The 26,580-nt window shown below is 57.1% G+C and overlaps 1 protein-coding gene across 5 annotated transcripts in view; it reads left to right on the top strand.

The window, feature by feature from the left end:
• The first annotated feature begins 10,249 nt into the window (after window positions 1-10,249).
• The window catches only part of SEPT8 (septin 8), an 18,582-nt gene continuing 2,251 nt past the window's right edge, over window positions 10,250-26,580 (top strand). For 2 of the 5 annotated variants that reach the window (XM_026045354.1, XM_026045349.1), the window contains exons 1-8: window positions 10,250-10,364; window positions 12,986-13,181; window positions 13,811-13,997; window positions 16,538-16,699; window positions 17,367-17,463; window positions 17,588-17,756; window positions 17,995-18,127; window positions 18,578-18,768. In XM_026045354.1, the coding sequence (XP_025901139.1) occupies window positions 13,015-13,181; window positions 13,811-13,997; window positions 16,538-16,699; window positions 17,367-17,463; window positions 17,588-17,756; window positions 17,995-18,127; window positions 18,578-18,768 (1,106 nt within the window). In that variant the 5' untranslated portion in view covers window positions 10,250-10,364; window positions 12,986-13,014. Of the gene's footprint in view, window positions 10,365-12,985; window positions 13,182-13,810; window positions 13,998-16,537; window positions 16,700-17,366; window positions 17,464-17,587; window positions 17,757-17,994; window positions 18,128-18,577; window positions 18,769-20,794; window positions 21,844-24,118; window positions 24,901-26,580 lie in introns of those variants that run through there. The other 3 variants (XM_026045368.1, XM_026045375.1, XM_026045362.1) reach the window with 3 other exon arrangements.

Here is a 26,580-nt window from a genome sequence, read left to right as displayed (position 1 = left end):
CGGGGAGCAGAGCGGGAGCCGCAGATGTGGGGGCGCCGCTGGGGCCCCGAGCGGCGGGGCCGCCGGGAGCGCGGCCGCTCGGGCCTTGCCCGAGCCCCTCGGGTGCACTTAAGAGTATATGGCTTCCCAGCTGCCTTCCTCGGACGCGTGGAATAGGCAGGGGCGGCGAGCGGGGCCGCCGGCCTCGCTGCGCCCGGCTCAGCCATGAATGYGCAAAACTAAAGCGGCCCGGGCCTTACGTAAAGGGGAGCGGGCGCTGGGGGAGAGCGGCGGCGGGCAGCGCACCGGGCGGGGGACGGGGGGACCCGGGTGACATGCGAGGGGTAGAGGGGGACCCTGGCTGGAAGGCAGCGGGGACCCGGGCGGAGGACAGGGGGGACCCGGGCGGAGGACAGGGGGACCCGGGCGGAGGACAGAGGGACCCGGGTGACATGCGAGGGGTAGAGGGGGACCCTGGCTGGAAGGCAGCGGGGACCCGGGTGAAGGACAGGGGGACCCGGGCGGAGGACAGAGGGACCCGGGCGGAGGACGGGGGGACCCGGGTGACATGCGAGGGGCCAGGGGGACCGGGGTGACACACAAGGGGCAGAACAGGCGGCGGTGGCTGCCCTGCCCCACCGCAGCGCTGCCCGTGCGAGCGCTTTGCGGGTGCAGACGCGGCTGCGGAGCTGTGCCCGCTGCACGTGGAATGCCGCACAGCTTGGGAGGGAACAGGGCTTACCCGGGCTGTCTTGGTTCTTTTGGTGGTGGCTGTTGTAGGTGCTTCGGTATTTGGTGTATCAGCTTCAATACTTTGGTGCTTTTATTTAAAAAAAAAAAAAAAAAAAAAAAAAAAAGTCAAAGCTGCTGGGCTTCCACTTGCTCAGTGGAAAGAGGGGAATGGCCTGCAGGGGACTCTGCAGGGGAATGGCCGGGGATCTGTGAGAGATCCAGCTCTGTCTAGAGGAAATGCCTGTGTTCGGCTCAAGCCGCTGTGCGTGTGTCGCTCGGGTAGCGAGGGGGCTCGCAGGGGTTCGCAGGCCCCCATGGTTTCTCTGCCCCCTCGGCCTTCGCTGCGAGCCCCTCGCCGCTTGCTTGGTGCGGGTGGCAGGTGAGGGCTGCAGCCCTGCGCGCTCCGATTCCCTCCTCCCGCCGTCTGTCAGGAACCTCGCGATCGAAATGTTCCACGTTACTCCTTCTGCAGGGTTTACAGCTTTCTTGGCATTGCTCTGTATTGCTCTGTGCCTCCGTTTCCAGAGCCTGGAGTCTGGGTGGGAATAGRTTGCTCCTGCCAAGAAAAAGTGAAGAAAAATTCATTCATTCCTTTTTTAACCAGCTGTTTGTGTCTGCAGCTCTGCTGGAGGAGGTTTTGGTAGACAATAGCTCATGCTCTTCGTATTAGTTAAGCTATTTATACGTGTCCGGCTGACGCCGACATCCTGGAATGTAGCGACCCTTGGGTTTGGTAATGGGTTTCCAGCCTTCCCAGCTCCGTGCTTCCCTCTGGTGCTTCAGAAGGCTCCAGCTGCGGCACCATCAAGTCCCCTGGAAGYGCTGCTGTTGGGAATGACCGACAAAAGCGAATGGGAGGAAGCTGGGCCGTAGCAAGGGGCTCGAGTGCCTTTGTGCTGGTGAAGGCAGCGGCTGGCGCGTCCTGCGCTCCGGGCCTGGCCGGCGAGCGGCTCCTCTAGGTCTGTTCCACACGCTGACAGRGCAGCTGGCTGGTGCCTTGGATCTCTTGGTGTCCCTCCAGGTCCCTCGCAGCCAACCTCATATGAAGTCATTGCTCTCTGGTCATCTGGRATGCGCGCAGGGGAGCTGGCTGTGATTATGAAATGCTTTATCACCAAAGCAGAGGGCTGCCGTGTTGCACGCAGGGCGCAGCGCCTTAGCAAGTGTCTTGGTATGTTGAGWGGGTAACGGCCCAACCACCGCGTGCGGAAGCCAGAAAATGCCTGAAATGCGGCAGGGAAATGCGGAAACCCTGGGGGAAGTAGGAACGACTGCCACAGGAGAGCRGCCTTTGGACGGTGTCTGCATGCCCACCGGAGCTGTGCGAGTCCCGCCGGACCTGGGAGGATCGCGGGGAGTTTGGGYTTCCGCTTGTGCCTGCAGGGCCCAACTCCGTGTGAAGCGGTCAGTGCTGCATCCTCATCCGCAGAAATGTGGGCAAGGAGAACGGGCCGGGATGGCTCCCTGCGCTGCGTCCGGGGCTGGATGGCAGCCACAAACCTTATGGCTGCAGGTCCCAAGCCCGGGCTTACGTATTCTCTAGATCAAAACTTTCAATAAAAATATTTCCATGGCCCAAATCTGATGGAAATCAGGTTTCGTTTGGATTCAGACATTCCCCTTGCCCTGTCTCCTGCCCAKCTGGCTGGGCCGTTTAGAATTTCCAGCGTGAAATTTCCATGCCTGTATTTTTTTTCCTTCTCAATGTGATTATTTAACCTTTAGCTTAATGATTGCTTTTCCCTCGGAAAAATCCAGGCGCTCCCCCACGTAGCGCAAAGCAGAAGTGCCAGGTTTTCCTCCAAGCTGCTAATGTGCCCCGGGAAGCAGCACGGCGGGAGCTGCTCCCCCTCGGAGCCCTGGCCGGCCGCTCCATGCGGGAAAGGCGGGATGGGGAAGCGGCCTTTCCCAGGAGCAGGCGGATTGGGACGGCTTCTGCCGTCCTCTCCAGGAGGCTCGGCCTGGCCTCAAGCTCCCGCTCTCGACCGCAGCCCCAATTAGCTGAACCGCAGCCCGCTGCAGCTGAGCACATATTTGGGATGTCTGCGCTGGGAACGAGCGTTACCCTGGGAGCGTTTGGTGTTTTCCGCGTGCCGCGGTGCAGGATCCCCGCGGGGCGACGCGCTGCCGTGCGTGGGAGCCGCAGGGCTGCGCGCGGAGGCAGGGGCCGGGAGCCGGCGGGCGCGCCAGCCCTGCGCGCCCTCGGCGCGGGCCAAACCAGCGGCAGCCCGAAGAATGGCTCCCTTTCCCGAGGCCGGCGCGGTGTCGGCGCCGGCGTCAGCGCTGGGACAGCTGTGTGAATGGGCAGCGTTGCCGCGAGGCCAAAAGCCGCCCAAATATTATCTGCGGGAGGAGAATGCGGGCGCTGTTGCCAGCTGCAGTGGAAGGCGCTGGCCGTCTCCGTGCCCCGGCTGTCCCCGTTCCAGGGATCTCCAGGCTCCTCCTCAGCGCTCGGTGTCTCGCAGCGCGAGGCCCTTTGCGTCCGCGGCTGTCGCGCGCCTCTCCCCGCTCTTTCTCATGCTCCTTTGGCTCGGAGGTTGGGAGGGGACCGAACGGCACGAAACCAAATTGGCTTCTCCCGCTTGCGCAAGGAAGCGGAGGAGCTGGGGAGGGCTGGGAAAGGAGGGAGAGGTGCAGGGCACCCGCGGCTGCTTCCACCCCTGCCCCTGTGTGCAGGGTGTTTTCCCCTRGTTAATTTGGCTCTCCACAGTCTGGCAACCGTGCAGGGCAGGGAGAAGCGCTTGTGCGTCGTGTAAGTGTGGGAGGCAGTGGGGATGAGCCCACCTCTGCTCACGGAGCAGCTGCCGAATGGAGGAAAATGGAGAAATGGAGGAAAAGGTCCCTGCTCAGCACGGGGCACGTCAGCTTTGTCGCCAGAGCCTCCTTCGCTGGCACCCATGGCCTCGCTTGGCTTTGACGTGAGGTATTTGGGTAAATGGTGAAGCCCGCGCCCTCCAAATCCCCAGACTGCAAAAACAGAGGCTTGGAGCGGAGGGGGACAAGTGGGTCGGTGAGAACTGCCCCTTCTCGGATGTGTCCCCGTGTCTGGGGTCAGCGTTTTGGAGCATGACTGTTTGGAGGCTGGGTTGGAGGCTCTGTGAAGCTGAAAAGCGCCCGTCTCCCACACGCATGGAATTCCAGAGATGTCAGGCAGTGGGAGAGAGCTTCCCATGGAGCGCCCTGCCTTCGGGCAGGAATGGAGAACGCTCCGAATTGCTCCACTTCCCAACCGGATTGCTTCTCCCGGACACCGGGAGTCTCCGCTGGCTTTCGGGACCCGCTCCCACTGTGTTGCAGCCTCCCCAGCCCTCTTGCCCGGTCGCTGCAGAGCCRGCTGCTCCGGCCATGGCTCCCAATCCGCTTTGTCTCCCAGCTCGGCTGCAGCGCGAGCCCTGCCTGGAAGGGGCCGCTGGAGCGGGAAGGCTCCTGCAGCCAACCTGCTGCCAGGCCCTTGCAGCTCCTGCTGCTTCCTCGTGGAGCCTCTCGCTATCCTGCTATATTCGCTTTCCARAGAGAGGGCTTTTTACCTCTCCAGGTGCCTTGAGCGTTCGGATTAGCGGCATTTTGTGCTCATGTCTTTGAGGCTTTGTGGAGGCCACGTTAATGGCAGGTGTAGCAATCGGCTCGCTTGTGGCGACTCTGCTCTCGCTCGTGTTGCTGAGTGGCTTCTGCTGCTGCTGCCTTCCAGGCAGGATCCGAAAGAGACTCATCTGGGAGCTGGAAGTGCAGTTGGTAGAGACACTGTGACCTGTTTGTATGAGCAAATTGGGGAAAAAGGGACACGGAGGTGACCAAACCTCTCGGTTCCCATTATATCATGTCTACACCATCGTCTAAAAATATATGGAATCGTAGTATTTATTGTAATCAGCATTAAATTCTGGAAGYGTATGTGGGAATTAGCCGTGTTTATTTTGAGCAGTAACTAAAACAAATAATGCCGGTGGCCGGTGGCTGGCATCCAGCACCGGGAGCAGGGGGGAGATCCGCGCTCCGGGGCTGCTCCCGACCTTCCAGGGCTCTCTGGGGGGAGACACCCAGCCTCCCTGCCGACTGCTTCGTGAGCAGCATTCCCTGCCCTGGGAATGTGCCCCAAGGCAAGGAGGGATGGATCCGGGCCGGAGGAGCACGTGTTGGGGCGGCATCCGCTGCCCGGCTGCACTCGGGAATTCTCTTAGAGCAGAGGTGCTAAGATGGGTCTCTCGCCAGGGCTTTGGGAAGGCTCCTTACAGGAGAAGCTGAAGTGTCTTTGGAATAAAAGGTCCGCAGAGGAATGAAGCGGGGCAGCCTGGCGGGTGGATTTGGGGCTCTTTTTAAACGGAGCCCAGGGAGAGCTGTGTTTGTGCTGGGTTTGGCGTTCGTGGTTTCGAATGGCCCTTGGGGGAAGGGACTTCTCRGGCTGCCCAAAGGCTGAACTTTCTCATCCTTCAAGGTCATTTTGGAGGAAATGTCTCTCATTTTTGGTCCCATGTTTGTCTCTGTTTTCCCTAACTTTCCTCGTTCTTGCAGGCAGCAATCACATTGCCGAGGATTTGCTGCATGTAATGCCTGACAAATCCCATTTTGCTCATTTAGCAAAAGGACTTTAGCAAACCCGAACCCAGGAGTTCTGTGATAGGGACAAAATGCGTGTTTAATCCTTTCTTAACTAATGTGATTAGACCTCACAAGTGCTGTGGRGAAATAGCCAAGAATAGATTACGGTTTGAGTGCACATGGAGTTTTGCTTTCAGTGGAAAAGTTTAGGGAGGAATTTGAGCCAGAAGCGGCCAGTGTGGTCGCAGAAAGCTGGGGTCCGTGTTGGCTTTGCTGGTTTGGACTGTGTCGTCTTGGGCGCGACACGAGCAGCTCCAGGCGAGCAGAACCTGCTGCTCAGAGCCTGCTGATTCCATTGGGTTCCAGGGATCCTCCTTTTTGGCGGAAAGGCCACAGGGAACAGCGTGGGACGGGATGCACAAGGTCCTGCGCAACAGGGACACGGCGGGAGGGATTTTCCCTTATGGTGATGCTGAGCGCGCTCTTCCTGCTGCGCTCCCTAGTCTAGGGGCTCAGGGATATCCTCAAAGAGGTGCCCAATGCTCTCCGGGACGGCAGCACGGGCCGGAGCGAGGGGGGGCTGCAGCTGGGATTTTATGCTGGGATTTTAAGTGCTTTCTGCTTGGTGGTGGCTCTGGAGCTGTTTTCTGCAGCACCGCTCGGGCTGCAGCTGGAGGCTGGGGCGACACTGCATAAAGGGCCGAGTGTTCGGGGGAATTCTTGGCATTCTGGCCGCCGGGGGGCTGGGAATTGTTTGTCGGCAGGAGGTTTTCGCTGCGGGAGAGCGCGCAGGGCTGGCAGCCGCGCRGCCCCCTGCGCAGCGCAACGGGCCGCAGGGAGCAGGGGGCACCACCGTCATGCAGCGATAAACCAGCCCAAACCCCCAAACCTGAAGCTTGCTTTGACCGCCTGATGGAGATTAACTGAAAACCTCCCCTTTGAGCATGTGTTTATGCTTTGCAAACGTGCTTGGTGGCATCTGGGGATGACAAGTTTGCTGTGAAAGGTGCTAGGATCCCTATCGGGCCCTGCTAAATGGGTGAGCGGGTTCCCTGTGTGCCGAGTGGAGGGAAGAGCCCTGTGTGCCGAGCGGGATGCTTCCGCAGACCGTCTCTGCCGGCGGGTCCCTGAGCAAGTGCTTAACTGCTCGGGGCCTCCGTTTGCCCATGGCACGGGGGTAAAACCCGCACACCGCACGCCCAGAACCGCCGGGGCCGCTCACGTCTTCGTCCTGCGCCGGTGGCCCCGTTGGTGCACGGGAGCCGTTCGCCTCCCTGGGCTGCCCGCGCGGCCAAGGCCCTTGCAGYCCTTCCCGTGCTCGGCTGCGGATGCAGCTCCTTGCAGGGGGCCCTGGGGCTCCCCGTTCCCGGCACTGTCGCTGCGGAGAGCGGCGGCAGGCGAGGAGGTGAAGTCAGCGCTGTGTGACATCCCGTTCCCGTCCCATCCCTGCCGGCGCCGCGCGGAGCTGCCGCGTCCCGGTGCCTCCTGCACCTTGGGAAGCTGCTGGAGCCTGGAGCCGGCAGCTGAGCCCGGCCGCAGCGCTGATGGCTCTTCTGGCGCCTCAGAGCCCTTTGGGATGAAGCTTATCGCTTGTACAAAGMCCTTTTATTTAATCAGAAAAGGGAGGAAAATAAAACAGGCTCCCTTTCCTCTGCCTTTTTTCTCTTAGCGGTTCTGCCTTGGGAAACATCATCCGTTTATCTCTGTCACTTACGTTTTGGYGGGTGTATAAGAGGGGAAAATCACTGCAGACAAGGGGAAGTGCAGTGTTATCTAACCCCTTAGGGCATAAACCAGGAGTCCTCCCTGAGCTCCAGTTTGCTGGGAAACAGCAGCGTGCGTAGGGGGTTTTGCTCTTGCTTTGGCAGAAGGAGCCCGCAAGCTGCTCCGTGTGGGAGCAGGGTGGGAGCGGGGAGCCTGTCCTGCCGCGCGGCTCGCGGACAGAAGCGGCCGGCGGCCTCTGGGGCTGCAGCGTTTGCTCCTGCTCCCACTCCCGTGGTTGCTTTGCCTGYCGTGTTGGGGAAAATACAAGTGAATGGATGCAGCTGGTGCCGGCGCTCCCCTTCACGCAGGGTGGCTCCTCCTTTTAGCCTCGGGCCGGGGGTCTCGGTGCCCTTCCGAGGGCTGTGGGGCCGCGGCCGGTGGGACGGCTCCACGGTCGGTTTCCCCGGGTGTCCTTCGTCCGCGTTGCCGGGGCGCGCGTGGCCTCCGCAGTGCGCTGGAAACCTTCCATCGCCTGTGCTTGGTACCAAACCCCGCTCTCGAGCTGCCCGTAACCCGTTCCATTGTGGCTGCGCTTCCTTACGCGTTATCCCCTTGGATCGCTGGTCTGAGCCCTGCAGCTCCAGGCAGGGAGATTGCCCAGGCTGGGGTGGTATTGGTGCAAGGGCTGCTGCTGGCGCAGTGGGAATGTGGGAATCTGCGCACGGAGCTGTCCCGAGCTCCTAGGGATGCGGCTGCTGCTGGCGCGATGGGAATGTGGGAATCTGCGCACAGAGCTGTCCCGAGCTCCTAGGGCCACGGGACAGTTGCAGGGGCCGTGGCCAGGGCTGCGGAGCTGCTCCCGCTGCCCTCGCGCTCCGGGCCCGGCGGCTCCGAGCTCGAGGGTGCTGCAAACACGGGAACAGTCCTGCTGAACCTCCCGGCCCTTGCCAAGCCCTGTTGCTGCCCTCGCTGAGGGCAGCCTCTGTGTTCTGGGTCGGTTATTTATACCGAGCCCTTCAGCACGGCTCTCTTCTGCTGGAAGCCCTGCACGCTTTGAAGCCCTCAGCAGGCAATCGATGATTTACTTATTTATTTTTGAGGTCGTTTTTACAGTGATGCTGTCATCTTTATTAGCAGCTGAACCGTGTCAGGCTGCCCTCGAGCTGCCTGGGGAGCAGGAGCGCGTTGAAAGGGGGCTCCTTGTTGGGAGGTGAAACCCCTAATCGGTCGCAGGCACCTGCAGGAGCTGCTCGAGGTGGTCACTGCCGGCCCAGGGCAGCTTCCTCCCCACAATGAGTCACCGCAGCCATTAAGTGGTTTGCAGAAGCACACGGGTTGCATACTTGAGCTCTCAAGTTTTTAAACCCCATGCATTGGTGTATGAGGTATAAAATAATGTTTTTCACTGCTCTCTGGGTTCTGCAGTAGCTGCTGCTGTTTGTCCTAACACAGCAATGACGGCGAGCGCCTTCGGCAGCAGAGTGACCGTGCGGAGCAAGCGGYTCCCTGCTCCGGCAGCAGCCTCTTGGCAGTGAACCAGGTCATTGGCACCCCTACAAAAGCAGGAGGGAACCGCRRGGCCGTCAGCAAAGCTATTCCGGGAGTTTGGCGCTCCGGCTCTGCGGTTTGAGGAGACGGAGCGCAGGGGATCCGCTCCGGTCCCGTGCGCAGGGCGGCCGAGCGCCGGGGAGGGCAGTGGAGCCCGGTGCGTGCCAAGGGCTCCTGCTGCCGGAGCCAGGTCCCGATGCGGCCCTGCCGGAGCAGCGGAGCCTGGTGCTGCCYGTTGCCTGGAAACACCTCGCCAGCCTTGGGCACTCTCATGCTAATCCGAGCCCCAGGCAGCCTTTAGTTGTTTCCTTGYCAAAATGTCACTGCAGACTCCCTGTTTGGGGGTTTTGTTTCCTTGTTTTTGTGTTTGTTATTTAAAATAATAGAGCCCACCCCTCCGAGAGCACAGCTTTCAGAGCCGGTTCCTTTCCGTGGGAACCTCTGCTGCCGCCTCGCAGCGACGGGAGCTGCTGCTTGGAGCTCTGCAACGTGCCGGGACAGGGGCTGGACTCCTCCAGTGCTGCATCCCCGCCAGGCATGCRCAGGAGCATCCCGCTCCTCCCGACACTCTCCCTACCAGTGCAGCTTGGTTGGGGGCTGCTGTGCTTCTAAAGTCCTTTCYGAAGCCATTTGGTGCTTGGGTCAACGCTTGGTCTCAACAAAGCCTTAATTGACTCGGTTTCCCCGCAGGAAAGCTCTAAAGCGGCAGCTCTTTCCGCCCGGGTCATGAGCAGGATCGATCCCGCTGGAGCGAAACACAAGCGGTGCGAGAGGCTGGCTGCGTTCGATTGCCCTCCTGTCCGGGCAGTCCCAGCCTCATCTTCATTGGAAAATTGGGAACAAATGCTAATCAGGATAGGCAGAAAATTGGGCTTTGTGCCCTGTAGCGACCTAGACTGTTTACAAGTTGCTCTTGTGATTTAAATCCTGTATTTTGCACAGCTGGGGATATTTGTTTGTTTGACCAAAGGCAGAATTAGGGGAAGCCTTGACTTGAGGTGCAGTGGAACACGTTCATATCTTGTCTAGGGTCTTGTTGCAGGCGTGAGGGGCCATGCAAAGTGTACCTCTGTATTTCTTGTACTTTCCTCCTGGGATATTAACTTCCCAACTCGCTCTCCATCTTGGGAACCAATGTGAATTTCAGCAGGGAGCTAAGTCCCGTCTCCGGCTAGGGTTCCCTGTTCTCCCTGCCTTGGGACCGTCAGGAAAGGCCAGGGAGGAGCCCTGATTCTGCAGCCCTCACCCTTCAGGGAGGCTCCTGGGCCAGGTGCCCGGCTCCGTCCCGGCGGAGGCCCCGYGGGAGGCGCAGATGGCAGAGCCAGCGGGTCCCTTTGGCCCCGCGCACGCTGCGCCCCGGCAAGCGCCGCTGAGCAAAGCCAAAGCGCTCGCAGCACCCCGGGAAAAACACCGAGGACCCGTCGGGAAATGCGGGCTCTGCCTGGCTGCGCTCAGGGCTGGAGGCCTGACGGGAATGAAATACAGCAGGAGAAATGAGTGGTAAAACAGGCAGCGGGGGCTCCTCCGCTAATCTCTCCCAGCTGCACAGAGTTGGAGCTCACGCTAATATTTTCTTTCCTTTGAGGCTCCGAGATGGTTTCCCATTGAAGCCCTGGTTATTTGTGCTGCCGCCGGCGCATTCGAGCGCGCGGGTCCTGCCTCGGCGGCCCTGCTCCCCGGGGAGGGCGGGCGCTTCCCGGGCRCACCGCGTCCCCCGGCCTCACCCGCTGCCCTGTGCTCTCCTTGGCAGAACGAAGAGAAGAGGAGCCTGGCCCTGGGCGGCCATGTGGGCTTCGACAGCCTCCCCGACCAGCTGGTCAGCAAGTCGGTCACGCAGGGCTTCAGCTTCAACATCCTCTGCGTGGGTGAGCACGGGCTCCGCGGGGCTGGGGTCTGCCCGGGGTCCTGCTCTCACACAGGCCTCCACGGGGACATAGGGTTTTTTTTCCCATTTCCCTGTATTTATTCCCATATTTATTGTTTTTTTCCTATATTTTTTATATCCTTTTCTTTAAGTCTTGACATTGGCATGATTTAGCAGGTGATGCTGGCTAGAATACAAAAAATTCATTCCTTGCAGCGGTGGGAGGTGCATTATTTTTCAGTTTAATTTTTTTCTTCGTATAAGTTCTCAAGCATTCTAACCTGCTTGACCAGCAGAAACACTTCAAGATATAGCAGCTCTCAACCTGGCAGTTATTCTGCCTGAACAGAGTGTGGCTTTCTGTAGATTGCATGGGGAAATGCTGGTAATTTTAGATGCTTGCGTATAAGTTGGCTTTGCATATTCAAGCCACAAGTTAAAACCATGTGCGAAATCAAAGTTCATCCTCCAGCACTTACAGGCTCCTTCCTCTGGAGAAGGGTAATTGCAGCAGAAGACAACGTGTCTCTAACTGGGGCCGTTCTTGAGGACACCAGAGCAGATAGTCCTGTGCTTTCATCTAGCCAAAAAACGTGTGAAATCTGAAACRTGCTGGGAGAGAAAAAAATTGTGCTGCTCCTTGCCAATTTGTGCCACGTTTTTGTGTTCCCAACTGTGCCCAGAACCCAGGAGGACAGTGTGGCTTGCAGCAGGAGTAAGTGCTGTGTGTGACTTTCCTTCTAGACAGACGTAGATCTCCAGGCTGCCCCTGCTTCCTCGCACGCTGCGGTGCGCAGTGCGCGCTCTGCTCTGCCCTGTTCCGAGCACCAGGGGGGATTTGTTTGCTGGTGAGGAGTAGGATCTGCAATCTGCTCTRCTTGACAACAGGAAAAAAAAAGCCCCAGAGCGCAGGCTTGGGAGCTGGCGTGGCAGAGCTCTCCACAGAAACTTGCCCGTCTTCCTGTTTGCCAACCCGTGTGTCTGCTGCGGCGCTCGGAGGTGGCCCAAGAGCCCAGCGAGGGACTGTGGCCAGCTGGGTGGGAATGGGGAAGGACACGGGAAACAAGCAGGCAGCAGAAGGCCCTTGGCCTCTGGTTTTTCTACGCTGCCTTGGCCAACAGGGCWGTATTTAATGGAGACATTCAAATGCAGCCCCTCATAAGCCAAGCTGGAAAATATCAGTCTCGCTGGCTTAGCAGCAGCTCAACCTGCAGGCCAAGTGTCCTGGGGGACAGCCTGGTTGGTGATGCAGCCCCGTGGCCTTTGGTGGCACAGGAATGGACTCTGCACATGGGAGGCTTTTCCTCGTGTCGCCCCTGCCCATCCTCGGATGAGGGCACCAAGGCTGGCTCTGCTGTCCCCTTGTGACTCCGTGTGCTCTGCCCTGCGTAGCTGCGAGGTTCAGCTAGGCTGAAATTTTCCTGCTACGATGAAGACGAAGATGCCTCGGAAGGGCCYTACTTCAGTGCTCCAGGAAAGTATTTTCCCCTCCATAAACCAAGAGGAGACAAGAGCATTATGTGGCATGAGGAGTCGTGYAACAGGGATGAAAAAGGGATGAAGCAGAAATACTTGGAGAGAAGCACCAGAAATCAGGAGTGCTACAAGGTGAAACCAGCTCTATTGCAAACACCCTCATTCCTGGGCCAGGTTGCAACATCTCCCTGTGCAGCTGGAGCCCAACAGCAGCTCTTGCTGCTTGTCAGACAGCCCTGGTCTTGCAGAAGACTTGGTTGCCTCCCAGCTCATGCGGGGTGTGAAGGCAGAGCTTGCTGCTCGTGCCCTCCCGTTGGGCTGCGCGACACCTCTGCAACGAGGCCGCCTTGTGCATCCTGGCACACGTGGGACTGCAGGGATAGGGCTGGAGAGCAGGGACACGCTGCTCTAGGGCTTCCAGGCACACCCAGCTGCCTGGTGGGTCATGAAACCTTCATGCAGCATCTTCCCAGCTGCAGAAAGGATGTTTTCAGTCTGGTGGCAGGTGGTCCTGGCAGGTTCAGAGCTGTCTGCCTGCTTCCCTGTCGCAGCAAAAGAGCTCCCAGATTGCCACTTCTCTTTCCAAAAGGACAAGTTCTCAGAGATTTTGGCAAGGTAAAGCACAGAGAGAAGGTGGTAGAGAGACCTGTGAAAACACATGCAGGAAAAGGATGAGATCTTGGTGGCAGAATTCCCTGCTCCTTCCCAAGCACACCRAACACATGCCACTTCCCTGCGATCTGCAGCAGTGGCTGGAGCTGTCGCTCTGGGAGAGCAGAGAACTCAGCCAAACAATCCCTGTCAATAGGGGCAGCCGAGTTTTCCTCCATCTCCTCTGAATTCTCAAGAGGTTGCTGAATTGTGGCCTGCCCAGCTTCTCTGGTGCAGGATGCCAAGCAAGGCCAGGGTCAGCAGAAAAGAAAACAGTGTTTTATCCTGGCCTCACCTCCCAGCGAAGACCGTACCCCAGTGTTAGCTCTGTGTTGCACATGGGACGCCTGCAAGAGCACTATTATCTTTAGAATGATTATGTCTGCCTGGCTGCAGGGGATTTGTAATAACCTTTCACAATGCAATTTAGTTTTGCTCTATAATTAATGCTCTTTGAAGTTCCTGTGACCTGAATTGATGCCTCCTCCTTGCTAGGTGAGACGGGCATTGGGAAATCCACACTGATGAATACTCTGTTCAACACCACGTTCGAGACGGAGGAAGCCAGTCACTACGAGAGCGCCGTTCGCTTGCGGCCGCGCACCTACGACCTGCAGGAGAGCAACGTTCACCTGAAGCTAACGATCGTGGACGCCGTGGGCTTCGGAGACCAGATAAACAAGGACGAAAGGCAGGTCACATTCCTGCGCTGGGCCGGGGCTGGGGCAGCACGCGGCAGAGCAGCCCGTTTCTGGGCACCGGGCTCCCCGTGGGGCAGCTCTGGTGCTGGGGTTGTTGGCTGTGATGCTGAGACGAGATGGGAGGTCACAGGAGGTCCTTGGGGCAGGGAACAGTGTCTGCCAGGACCGTAAGCGGTTATCCGGCTGTCCTCAGTGCAGGGTCAGGAATCATCTGTTCTCACAGTGATTGGTTTCTGGAGAGCTCATTTAATTGCACGGACAACTGCTCACGCTGCAGGGAAAGGCTTTCCAGGACTCCCAGGCTGTGTGCTTGGTCCCTGAGCCTTGCTGCAGCCAGGTGGCTCGCCCCAAGAGCTGGCAAAGCCCAGCCCTGGTTCCGTGCCCCGTTCCGCTGTCATTAGACCTCGCAGTTCAGGCCCAGGAAATTCTAGTGGCCTTTGGATTATAAGGACTGTTTGCAAATGCCCCACTTTTCCTTTTGGAAGGCTAAATTCTGCCTGTTTTAATTGTTTTTTGTTTTCTTTTTAATGATATCCTAGTATGCCTCGGAGAATTTATTAAACCTTCAAACTGTCTAATCCAAAGTTCCAGTATTTGGGTTTCTAACGCGTATTTTTAGTTACAGGCCGATAGTTGAGTACATTGATACGCAGTTTGAAAACTATTTACAAGAAGAGCTGAAAATCCGTCGTTCCCTCTTCAACTACCATGACACGAGGATTCACGTCTGCCTGTACTTCATCACTCCGACCGGACACTCGCTCAAGTCCTTGGACCTGGTAACCATGAAGAAGCTGGATAGCAAGGTAAGGGGCTGGAGACCGAGCGCACCCTTTTTGGTGATGCTTCTGTTCRTGTTGTTGTTAGTCTTGTCGTGTGGAGGGCTCTGTTCCATCAGCTGCATCTTTGCTGGCTCTTACTTGCACGTGTGCGGGCAGGGATGGCTCTCACTTCCTGCAGCTTTACTGTGGAAGCTGCAGAGCCATCTCTGCTGTCCTGACCGTCGGCGAGCACCCGAAGCAATAGGTTTGCTCGGCAGTAGGTTTGCTCAGATGGGGAGATGGTGGTATCTTCTCTAAATGTGAATTGCAAGGTGCTCTCAAGGTCATAGGAACCCTGAAAACGGGTCAGTGAGAGAGGCCCTGCTGGGGACTGTTGCTCTGTGCAAGTCCCGGTGCCTGAGGGGCAGCGCGTTGTTTGACCGCTGACATTTGCGCAGTGTGGAAGGAGGTTCCTGGCACTCTTCRCATTGCCCTGGTTGCCTGCAGGGAGTGGAGGCAGGCTCCAAAGGTCACTGCTACAGCATCCTCTCTGCTCCRCTGCCTGTCTCAGTGGAGATTGTCTTGAAGAGCCATATTTTAGCAGCAAGATGGTTTCTTTCAGGCTAGTGGGCCACCATCAGGTTATGGGGGGCAGACAAGGCATCTGGGACCCTGCAATAGCTGAAGTCCCTCTGAATCCCCTAGGAAACTGCTCCCTTCTCTGGCTCTTGTCCCCAGCAGCCCTGCTGGCCTCTCCTGGCCTCCAGGCCTCGCCACCCAGGCGCGGGCGRCCTCCTTTTGCTTGGCTCCTCTCCAGGATAGACACGGCCTTCCCATGGCAGGGCCTCCTTGTCCCCGCGGTGGCTCTCGCACCGACTTCCTCAGGCATCCAAAAACTTTCCTGTAATGAAGCCGGCTGCTGGCGTCGCGCCAGCATTACACGTCTCAGAAGTATGTTTGAGGAAAGCTTTTGCCTGATCCCCCCTGGCGCTGGTGGGCTGGCAAGGCTTCCCTCTTCCTTTCCTTCTGCATTCCCTGCTCTTCRTGTCTCTCCATGGCCGCATTTAATGTGGTGCTTGGGTAATACCAAAATAAATCCTTTATGCTCATGCACGGATGGGGACTTGGTGCACGCAGAAGCTTTTTTGTATTTCTAAGCTTCCACGTGCATGCTCCTCTCCGAAGTCRTTTTTGTTCCTTTCATTTCCCATCTCTCTCTCCCCACGCTCTGGAACATCCTGGATTTCATGGTGTGTTGGCCTAGTGCAAGTGTCTACCTATAAGTGTCCGAGCAAGTGGAGACCATTGATCTTGTATGTGTGTGTATGGGAATTATGTTGCTTTTCTCCATTGGTGACATCCCAGGGCTTCAAGGTACCTTCCAAGCATTTCTTAAAGTTGTAGGGAAGGTTGTGGGGGAGATGTAGGAACCTGGGTCAGCTCTTTCCTTGCCACACCAGGGACATAGCATCAGGTGTCAGGAGATTGTCGTATCTGTGCAATCCATGTAATGAGTTTGCTAACAAACCTTACCTTAAGTGTGAATTTTTACAGAATCCCTTTGGGTAAAGCTGTTTCCAACAGAGCCTTCCATTGTGCTGTAACGCAGCATTTGGCTGAGCTTGGGGGCAGCTGCTGCCTGCAGCTAATCGCACCTGATTGTAACCAGGGAGCCAGAAACATCTTCTGAACTGGCTCCTGGTAAACAAAGGGTGGCTGGTTGGTGAATGCCAAGTATGTTTGACCTAACAGGCATTGGTTTTTCCGTAGGGTGCAACCAGGGAAAAGAAGGGCGATAAGGAAAGATAAACTGTGCCTGCAGCAGGTTTGTTAGCAGAAAACGGAGCCGTGCCCTGGAAAGTGCCTGTGTGGCTGTGTGCCATGGGGGCCCGCGGTGCCCCGGCCCCTRCCCAGGGCTGCGCTCCTGCCCCCGGAGCCTCCACATTGCAGCCCTGCCGTCCCCGTCCCCCCTGGCCCCCGCTCCGTGTGCTCTGGCTCCTCCGGGGCAGCCGCTTAGGCCTCTCCTTCCACCTCGGGCTCTGCTCCCTGTCCACACTCGGCATCTCCCAAGAGGAAAGCTGATCTAGATGGTCTCTAGAGGTCCCCTCAGACCTCAGCCATTCTGTGATTCTGTGAGAGAGACACTCCTGCTCTTTTCTTTTTAAGCATGGGAAGGTTTTTGCATCATGTTGCTGCAACGTTTCATCCTTACACTTGTCTTCTCCGCGGCCTTGCTGGACGTGGATAAGTGACAGCCCGAGAGGTGACAGTTGTAGCGTCTCTGCCCAGCTGTAGTGTGTGACAAAACACAGAGGCCAGAGCCGAGGTTTGGAGGAGCCGCTGCGGGTGTTTGTGGSTGTTATTGCAGGCTGTTTGTCTCCAGTTTCCTTGGAGCCGAGATATAATCCTGGGAGACTCTTCCCTCTAGTGTTCGCTGGGCGGCTGCTGCAGCTCCCGTGCAGACCGGAGCACCTTGGTGGAGCCGGGGAACGTGGAGCGAGGACGGCAGCCAGCCCGTGCGCCAGCTCCCGCGAGCTGCTCCCCGGGGTGCTGCTCACCTGCCGTGCCCCCCTGTCCTGCTGCAGGTGAACATCATCCCCATCATCGCCAAAGCCGACACCATCTCCAAGAGCGAGCTGCACAAGTTTAAGATAAAGATAATGAGCGAGCTGGTGAGCAATGGGGTGCAGATCTACCAGTTCCCCACGGACGACGAAGCGGTCGCCGAGATCAACTCCGTGATGAATGTGAGTAGCGCTGCCCCTTGCGTTGCCCCCGCACGTTGGGAGCAGCTGAACCGCACAAAAATGCGTTTGAAAGGCACGTTTCAGCAGGGTGGTCAAGTGCTAAATCTGCTTGAAAGCTGAGCTCTTGATCTGGCGGATGCCTAAGGCTATTGCATATAGAATTACTTCAAATGTGGCTCTTACTTAATGTCTCCGGGGTCTCTGGAGACATTCAACTCTAATATTTGTTGTATTTAACTTWAAAAAAAAYCTTTTTTTCTAAAATTCACGCTCTCCACTTTTTAAGCTACTTTTCTTTTGAGAAAGGGGGAACTTTGAATGAGAAATGTATGATTAGGTTTTATAGTTAGCTGCTGCAGAGGAGAGGAGTGCTGGCGGGAAGGAGGGATGGGGGGTAGAGCTGGCAGGAAGAAGGGAACGGAGGACAGAGCTGGCGGGAAGGAAAGAAGGAGAGATAGAGCGGGTGGGAAGGAGGGCTGGGGGACAGAGCTGGCCCGTCCGACGGGCGCAGGCAGCACCGTGCCAGGTGCCACACGCCGTGTGTGCAGGGCTGGAGCTGCAGGGATAGAGCCGCAGTGGCACGCGGATGGAGGATCATGCTGTGGTGCGGGTCGAGYGTTGCCCTGCTCGCGCCCGGCCCTCAGCACCCGTGCCCGCTCTGTTCCAGGCTCACCTGCCCTTCGCCGTGGTGGGCAGCACCGAGGAGGTGAAGGTCGGCAACAAGCTGGTGAGAGCCCGGCAGTACCCGTGGGGCGTAGTGCAAGGTGAGGCTCCGGGCGCTGCAGCCCAGAGGCTTCTGTGCCCTTTGCCTGGCACGCAGGCCCTAGGGAGGGGAGTGTGAAGTCGCTCTGTGTACAGCTGGCTGACTGTTCCCCTTGACTCCATCAGTGGAGAACGAAAGTCACTGTGACTTTGTGAAGCTGAGGGAAATGCTGATCCGAGTCAACATGGAGGATCTTCGGGAGCAGACTCACACCCGCCACTACGAGCTGTACCGGCGGTGCAAGCTGGAGGAGATGGGCTTCAAGGACACGGATCCCGACAGCCAGCCCTTCAGGTGAGGCTCTGCCAGCAGCTTGTGGCAACACCTGGGCACTGACACCAAGATGAAACGGCAGGTTTGGGGACTGTGCCGTGCCAGGCTGCCACGGGCCAGCACTGGTCTTGAGCATGGTGTTTGCCTTGGTGGTGCTGCCTCCTTGTCTGTCTTGAAGCAACACAGACATACATGTGGTTCCCCACCCCTAAGTCACTGTTATCCAACAGTTCTGGACTGTGTTTCCTTTCTTACCCAGCCTCCAAGAAACGTACGAGACCAAGAGGAAGGAATTCTTGGGCGAGCTCCAGCGGAAAGAGGAAGAAATGAGGCAAATGTTTGTTAACAAAGTCAAGGAGACAGAGGCAGAGCTGAAGGAGAAGGAGAGAGAGGTGGGTGTGCCGAAAACCCGTGTGCAGAGCTCAGAATATGCACTCAGCCGTGGGATCTGGGTCTGGGCAACGTTTGGATGCTCCAAAGCAGGGYAGGGCAAAGCCACGGGCAGCTGTCACGGCTGGAAATGGGCTGATCCTCTACAGCAAGGGGAGAGGCCACCGTGTCCCCAGCCCCGCGGCAGGGCTGGGGACAGAGCWGAGCTCCTCTAGTCCCTGGGCAGGACTCGCCCTTCCTCCTGCTTTGGCACATGGTGACGGGCAGAGCTGAATTTGGTCTTTGTCGCTTTGGGGAAGTGGCTGCAGCCGCTGCGCGTTGCAGAGGCCCTGGCTGCCTGGAGCCCCCTCGGAGAGGCTGGAGCTCTGTGGCGTGGTGGGGACACGTGTGGGACRTGTGGCTCTGCCCCCGGGTGTAGCAGATGCCGTAACCACAAGCCTATCTCCTCCCAGCTGCATGAGAAATTCGAGCACTTGAAGAGGATACACCAGGAGGAGAAGAAGAAGGTGGAGGAGAAGAGGAAGGAGCTGGATGACGAGATGAACGCCTTCAACAGGCGGAAGGTCGCGGTGGAAACCCTGCAGTCCCAATCCTTGCAGGCTACCTCACAGCAGCCACTGAAGAAGGACAAAGACAAGAAAAAGTAAGTGATCCACCTCACATTCCTCTCCTCTCTRCTGGGTACATCTTCAGCTGGGCAGCATTGCCTGGGCAGCAATTGGAGAAGTGGATTTTGGGGGGCTGTTTGTGCCACCCTCTGACTGCCTGGTGAAAGGAAGGGAGAGATGGGGCCCTCCTGTGCCCAGGCACGGYCCTGGGGGGGCCGTGGGGGCTGCAAATGGGCTTCTCCATTCTGGGCTGGTCTCCACATGCTGGAGRCCTGCAGATACCCATCCTTGCCTCCGTGAGAGCCAGCTCGAGGAGTGGTTTGCTCCTGGAGGCAGGCAGGACGGTGGCTAGAAATAAACTTCATCCCCGCGTCAGGAAAAACAGGGGACAGTCTTGACAATTTTGGTGTTTTTTAATTTGGTCACCCACTGTGCAGCACTTTACTGGGACCTGTGGCTCTGAGGCCCTCTCTGTCGACTGCATTTACTTTATTTTTTAGAGGCAGAGCTGTGAAGAAGCAAGCAAAGCAGCTTAGAGTGAAGAAACACTGGAGATTCATTAGGGCTGTGTGACACAGGGCTCTGAGAGGCAGTTCCAGTAACTGAGTCGCTGAGAAAGCTGTTTGCCCCTAAAGGAAGAGTTGTTATCRCAGCTTACTGCGAGCGGCACCTTAACTGATGGAGCTGGTAGGACTGTGGAGCAAGGGCAGGTAATAGTGCCCGTTCAGCTGTCTGCCTGGGTAGGGACAGAGCAGGAATGGTGAGAATGGGTTCACAAAGCAGGGGGAGGATCATCCTGCTCCTGCTCAAGGCAGCCTTCAAAAAATACTCAYTTGGGAATAAATCAGGAAGTGAACGGCCATGCAGACTGGTAACTGTTGTTCCAGCAGAGGGTCTTTGTTTATTTGCTGTATATTTATTTATTTAATGTTCCTTCCCCTCGCACAAAGAAGCGTTAAGGGTTCAGGTTGCTGCCTCTCAGTGGCAGTGCTGGCTGGTCCCCCGAATGCTGCAGGAGGGGGGACGGGGAGGGCAGCAGTGCCCGGCTCTGCTCGGGTGGCTCCGCGTTGGCATYGCGCTGCCGATGGGAGCCCGGGCTCCGGAGCGGAGCGGCCCATCCGCACGGACAGCCCTGCCCATGGCACGTTTGCTTGCAATGTGATCATGTTGGCGTTAAGTCCAACACCCAAACACCATTTCTCCACGTCTGTCGACACACACAGAATCCAAACCAGCTTGTAAAATACCGTGCTGAAAGTAGGGTTTATTCTTGTTAAAACCAAGTGCAAGTTGGGGCCTGGATGCAGAGCCAGGCTGGGTTGCGAGCGCTGCAGGGCGTCGGGGCGGCAGGAGCGGGTCCCCGCGCCGCCTTTGGGCGCCTGCAGGCCCTCGAGGAGCCGCAAGGCCTCAGCAGCAGATGCGGGGCGGGCGGCCGGGCTGGGGTCTGTGCAGGGGGCCGCTCGCCGCGGCGGCGCCGCGGGGACGTCGGGCTGCAGCCGCTGCCGAACGCGGCACGCGGGAGAGCTCCCGGCTCGAGCAGCACAAGTGCAGCCCTAGCCCCAAGCTCTCACAGGGCTCCTCTCGCCTTGCGTGCCCGGTGGCTCGTCTTTCCAGAGCCCTTTTCCTCCGGGAATGATCTGGGAGTGCCGGGGATGCCCTCGGATGCAGGAGCGTGAGACGCAAGGACCGCCTGCATCCTGGTACCGGGGACACGAGCACGGGCAGTGGGGGTTAAAATAGGGGTAATTGGAGTGGTTTTGGTAGGCAGGTAATTTTTCATGWTTTGGGTTTGAAAGAAGACTGTGGAACCTCTTGTCTCATGTTTCAGCACAGGGGTTTTTTAAAAAGCTACTAGAATAAATAAGAGCAGGAGGGGAGATGGGTGAATGGCAGGAGCGGAGGGGGACGTGTCACCTGGGGCCCGAGGCCGTGCGGCTGCGTCGGGGGCACTGCAGGCACGGTCTGCACGGGGCTTCTCCTGTAACGTGTCTCACTTCATTTTGCTTTTTGTTTATTTTTTTCATAACTTTAACCCATGCCTTTTTGTTCTGTTTCTTTCAGTTAATCACACACAGACTTTCAGGCCAAGAGCGGACTTGGTACTTTCAGGTGTTAAGTTGCTTGCGTCCCCAGCTTGCGACCCTCTGTCATAGCAGTGTGTGAGTGGACCAAAGTGAAAGAGAAAATGAGCATCTTCCCCGGTGGCAGGAGGTCTTAAGGAAGCAAACTCACCGTGTAACTTCTTTTTCTTTTCCTTTTTGTTTAAACAAAGTCACCTCACCCCCAAAATGAGGAGAAGGCCTGTCCTAAACCTAGGGATTATGCAGACACGGGTGCCATGCCCATCACTGCGTGGGCACCTCCTGCCACCGCCTCGGTGCTGGCTGCCCGGGGTGTCTGTGCTGGCCACGGTGGGCACAGGGACACGGTGTCCCCTGCCCGGCCCGTGTCCTGCACACGCAGCCCTGGCGAGCGCTGCCCGGGCAGTTGTTTATCTAACAAAATCACTAAGAAACGTGGAAGGGGTGAAAAACCCCCAAGTGCTTGGAGTCCTGCCCTGGGAATCATGGTGTAACAGTCATTCCAGCAATTTCATAGTTTAATCCCCCAATTTTCCTAAACGCTTGCTATTTTATGTATAATATATATATAKAGAGAGAGAGTGGTTAATTAAATCCATGTGACAATGTTTTGATTTTTTCTTTACAGCTAAATAGAACACTTAATTCGGAAGATTTTTCTTAAGAGTTTGTTGTTGTCTATGCAGGACTTGCAGGTTATAGGACTGCACTTGTCCCTTAGCAGCGTGCTTCGCTGCGGTGCGAGAACTATTTAATTGCTCCTCTGTTCTTCTAGGTTATCCAAAACAAAAAAGGCATCTGTAAACACGTGCCTACCAAGGAGAACCCCTGATACTGAGAACTATGCACAATATTTATGCTGATATTTATGCTGATGCCCTGTATTGCTCTTAAAAAGCATTTTCTTTAACACATCCGTCCTGCAGAGCTGTGTTCCCTGGGCAGCTGAGCCCACAGGAGTGATTAGGTTCAATATTCCTGTTTTCATTGTGGGGAGGCAGGAAAATAACCGGATAGAGCCTCACTTGCTGTTTTGTTGAGGAAAAACAGTTAGACCCGACTCCATCAGCTAATGGRCAGAAATAAAGCAAATATATTAGTGCCCATGTAGTGTGTACAGAGTTTATAAAAACACTGGCTGGCTAAGTGTTAGTTGTGAGCGTGTGCATTTTTATAGACTTATTAATGTTATAGGAGCTCTCTTTTTTTTTTTTTTTTAAAAAAAGTCTTTAAGATAATATGTCAGCAAATTCCTTATTATTTGACTTTTACACAGAGGTGCACAGCTTTGCATCGGAGCCTTTCCAGGTCTGCCCGAAGGCCGCGTTCTGCTGCGGTGTGAGAGGAGGTTCTGCAAGTGGCAGATCCCATCCCCGCAGCTCGCGCTGCTCCCTTTTTTATTTGTTAATATATACTCAGGTGATGAACTGCTTTCATATGGACATTGGCCTTTTATATGGATATACTGAAAATCATGTCCGTGTTGCTCGACGCTTGCGTGGGGGAACCGCATGGAAACTTCACAGGTACATTTTGGAACAGGCCTTTTTGGAACAGGTTCTTTATAAGAGTGAAAAGATTCCACGCACTTAAGAGTCTGCAGGAATCTGAGCATTTAATTTTTAAGGCTGTGTCTCTAAGCTAGATATATTATGAAGAGTAGTTGTCAGCGGTGGCAGGGGCTCGTGCGCTTTCCCCAGCGCAGCACGCAGGGAACACGGGCTCCTGCTGCTCTCGTTAAGACTGAGGATAGCAGTGAAAGAGCTTCAAAATCCATGGGCATTGCGGAGAAATTTCCAGCCGTTTCTGATGAAGACATTCAGAATGTAACTATTTTGATGATTATTATATATACATTAACTTTGTTATGCTGGACAACCTTTTCCACGTAGATGTTTTGTTGACCTTAACGTCATTAGGACCATTCCATTCCGTAGAGCAGTTAATATCATAATTTCCCYGTCAGGACTGAGGGTTTTGTTGTCGTTTTTTAATTTCTCTACTACTTGTGGGGTTTATTTTCCCCTTGTGGACCGAGATGAGATTAAATAAGTGGTATATAGGGTAGTTCTGTATCTCACTGTTATTTAACAAGTTACAAACGCGTCGCGATGCTGATCCCGCAGCAGCCTGAAGACTTAGTCCTAGGCTAGAAGGAGCAAAAGAGAACCCCCCAGATCCTGCAGCTGTGTTGTGTGTGTGTCTGCAAGGTTTGTATCAATGGCAAAAACTGTCCATATTTTCTTTTCCTTTGAATCATGTGAACATTTGCCACCGTGTGCGTTGTCCGCTCGCTGCTGCGGTGTGTTTTGAGGGCTGGGAGCAGTGCGGGCGCGCGGCACCTCCGCCTGCAACGCGCTGGGCTTGTCGCTGGGTTGTTCTCTCTTTTTGTTCGACTTTCAGTTCTTCCCACTCACTTTGTACATTATTTTTTTTTTCTTTATTTTATTAAATCTCACGTTTATTTTGAGTTTTTTGTTGTGGTGTCATTTATTGGGTGGCGGATTCCCCGTTCCCGCACGGCTCGGGTGCTGTGCGGTGCTCCCGGAACAGGAGCAGGGCCGTGGGCCGTGGTGCGGGCGCGGGGCCGGCGGCTCCGGGGGAAGTTCCCGGGAGCAGTTTTCCTGGTGCAGCCTCGCCTGGCTTGGTGCGTGTCCGGTGGGACTGCGTGAGGTTTGGTGTGGTTTGGGCTGCGCTCGCTGCTGTGCGGCCCCTTCCCGTGGCGGGCCTGGCCGGGGTGCCGGGGGTCCCTGCAGCGTTTGCAGCCCCGCCGCTCCGAGTGCTGTTGAAGGCTGATGTTCCAGGAGGGAAGAAAGAGGAAGAGTCTGGGCGCGGGGAGCTCGCAGGGAGGGCGCAGGAGGCAGGCAAGGCTCAGGGCACCTTGGCAAGAGTTTCTCTGCAGGAGCAGTGTTAGAATCATTCGTTCAGTGCTGTGTATGGGAGGCTGCTAGAAGTGCAAAGCCATGAGAAAGGCCAGACACTACCATTAAAAATGCTGCCGGGGCGGGTGACACGGGGGCTGTCCTTGTGCTTGTCCCGAGCGGRGCACGGAGGCCGCTCTGCGCCCATCACCGCGGCCTCCGGCCCCGTGCTCCTCCCTTCCTCTGTGCCCACGAAAGCCTGAGCCGGACCCTGTGGCTGCCACTTCCACACACGAGCTCGGCCGCCCTGGGCTCTCCGCGCACGGGGTGGTGTCGAGGCCACCGCGTCGTCCCCACATTGTCCCCGCTTTGTCCCCTTKCGCGCTGCCTGCGCTGTCAACGGTCCGAAGTTAAGCACTGATTCTCTTCTGTTCTTTCTGTAGCTTTTTTAGTCTTCCCAGTGCGTGCTCCGTAACATCAGGAAGATATGTTAATTAGAAGATGTATTAAGGCCAAAACGTCCCCTGCAGAAGACATTAACGGGTGCTTTCACCTTAATGCTTGCACTGTGTTGCACAGAAGAGGTTACGGAGCAGGACTGAGGTGCATGGTGCCTGGCGAGCGGGAAAAGCTGCCCTCATCAGGTTTCTTCACAAGCTTGGCTCTAAGCTGCTTGCTTAAAGATAAATGGCTAATGGAGGCTGCTGCTTGGCTGGCACCTAACGGAGCCCCTGCCCCTCTCGCCAAGCTGCGCTTCGGGACTAACTGGAGACCCTTTAATRGCCTTAACCAACCTCCTAGCAGTAACTCTGGAGTCTCTCTTTGGTAGCCTTAACCTTGCCTAGGTCTAACCAGATCCCCCATCCCTTCGTGYGGGTCGTTCCGTAGGGATAAGGGCCCTTCCCGGAGCTGCTGTCCCACTTTGGGTGCTCCCACTGCCCCCTTGCTGCATGGGACCCTGCAGTGTAACGGAGGGGATGCGGCTCCCGGCTGGACACGCGGGAGCCTGGCCACAAGACCGGCCTTTATAGCAGCCAAAAAGGTGGGAAAGAGGGAAAGAAGCCGTCTCCATGCCCCAGTCTGCCCCTGCACGGGAGGACAGGGAAGCTGCGGARTTTTAGCTTTTCTCCAAACCTTTTAAACCGAGTGCAGGGCCCACCTGCTTGTGCCAAAACTGACTCTAATAAAAGCAAAACTGCCTTGTTAAACGGACACTGTCAAAACGCCCTTTGCCCATTAAAAGCTCTTGCTGCCCTCTTTGTGATTCTGRCTTCCCTCTGTTGACCCCAGTGCTCTGCAGAGTGGGGTATGAAACACAGCCAGGCCCGGGGCTGCTTAGGGAGCTGAGCAGCTCTGCATCCCRGGRTMTGCRTTGGGGCAGCTCTGCATCCCGGGATCTGCATTGGGGCAGCTCTGCATCCCGGGATCTGCATTGGGGCAGCTCTGCATCCCGGGATCTGCATTGGGGCAGCTCTGCATCCCGGGATCTGCATTGGGGCAGCTCTGCATCCCGGGATCTGCATTGGGGCAGCTCTGCATCCCGGGATATGCATTGGGGCAGCTCTGCATCCCAGGTATGCACCAGAGCAGCTCCAGCTCTGCATCCTGGGATATACACTGGGGCAGCTCCAGCTCTGCATCCCAGGGCAACTCTCCATCCTGGGGCAGGCCTGCATCCTGGGATATGCAGCAGGGCACCTCTGCATTCCAAAGCAGCCCTGCATCCCAGGATATGCACCAGGGCAGCCCTGCATCCTGGGATATGCACCAGGGCAGCTCTTCATCCTGGGATATGCACCGGTGCAGCCCTGCATCCCAGGACAGCCCTGCATCCCAGGATATGCACAGGAACAGCCCTGCATCCCAGGGCAGCCCTGCATCCCAGGATATGCACGGGAACAGCCCTGCATCCCGGGGTACTCGGTGCCGGAGCTGTTGGGCACTGGAGGCCAGGACCGGCTCCTGCCCTCGGGGCCTCCTCGGGCCCAGCACGTGGCTGCATTGGGCCGGGTCAGCGCGTGGCCCCCAGGAGCAGGTAGGTACCGTGAGCGCCCGTCCGTGCGCGGGCGYGAAGGAGCTTTTCCTTTCCGACCTGATTTCCACTTTCTCTCCCGGAGCTGGGATGCCGGGATGCGCTGGTGGGCGCCGCTCTGGTGCGAGGTCCTGGAGCACCGTGGGGCTGCCCAGCGGATGGGGCCGCGYGGAGGCTCCGCTCCAGCCTCGCTGCGGAGGAGCCCGACCGGGCGCGGGGACACAGGGGCCCAGGAGAGACCCGGCACTGCCCAGGCCAAGCTCCTGGTTCGTTTAACAGAATGCACCAAAGACAGTCGCAGCTTAACAATCTAAAACGTAACTTTATTTTCTTAATTTTTTTTAAAGCAAAGCCAAGGGCTGGTTTCAGAAGTGCTCTGCAGCAGCGTGTGGGGTGCTGGGGGGCCGGGGCAGGTTGCACGTCCCACAGGCCGCTCTGCGGGGCCGCACACRGCTGCTTTTCCAGGAGCCGCGGGAATGCGCCTGGAGTCTTTCCTGGGATAAGCAGGAAGGCCAGGGCTCCGGCGTGAGGCCCTGCAGAAAATTGCAAGTTTGGGTTCCGGTCTCTTCTCCATTGAATCAAAGCCTTGGTCCCGCCTGGAACTTCCTCATCCAGAGCGGCACCGGGAGCTCCCCCTTGCTCGGTGGCAGCTCCCCCTTCATCCCCCGTGGGGCAGTCGGGGTGTCTCTGGCAGGAGAGCGGGGCCGCGAGCGGGACGAGGCGCTGGCGCCGGCGCTTGGTCCCCCTGGGAAGGAAGCAGCAGCTCCCTGTGCTGACAGGGGTAGATGGAGCCTCCCTGGGCTGCGGCCAATGCGGAGCCGATGGAAAGGGCTGCTTGGCAGTAGCGGGCGCCTGGCTCCGAGGGAACTGGGC

Source organism: Nothoprocta perdicaria, unplaced genomic scaffold (genome assembly GCF_003342845.1).
Source record: "Nothoprocta perdicaria isolate Ctin4 unplaced genomic scaffold, notPer1 scaffold_107, whole genome shotgun sequence".
Taxonomy (NCBI): domain Eukaryota; kingdom Metazoa; phylum Chordata; class Aves; order Tinamiformes; family Tinamidae; genus Nothoprocta; species Nothoprocta perdicaria.
This window is presented reverse-complemented; position numbering and strand designations above follow the sequence as displayed.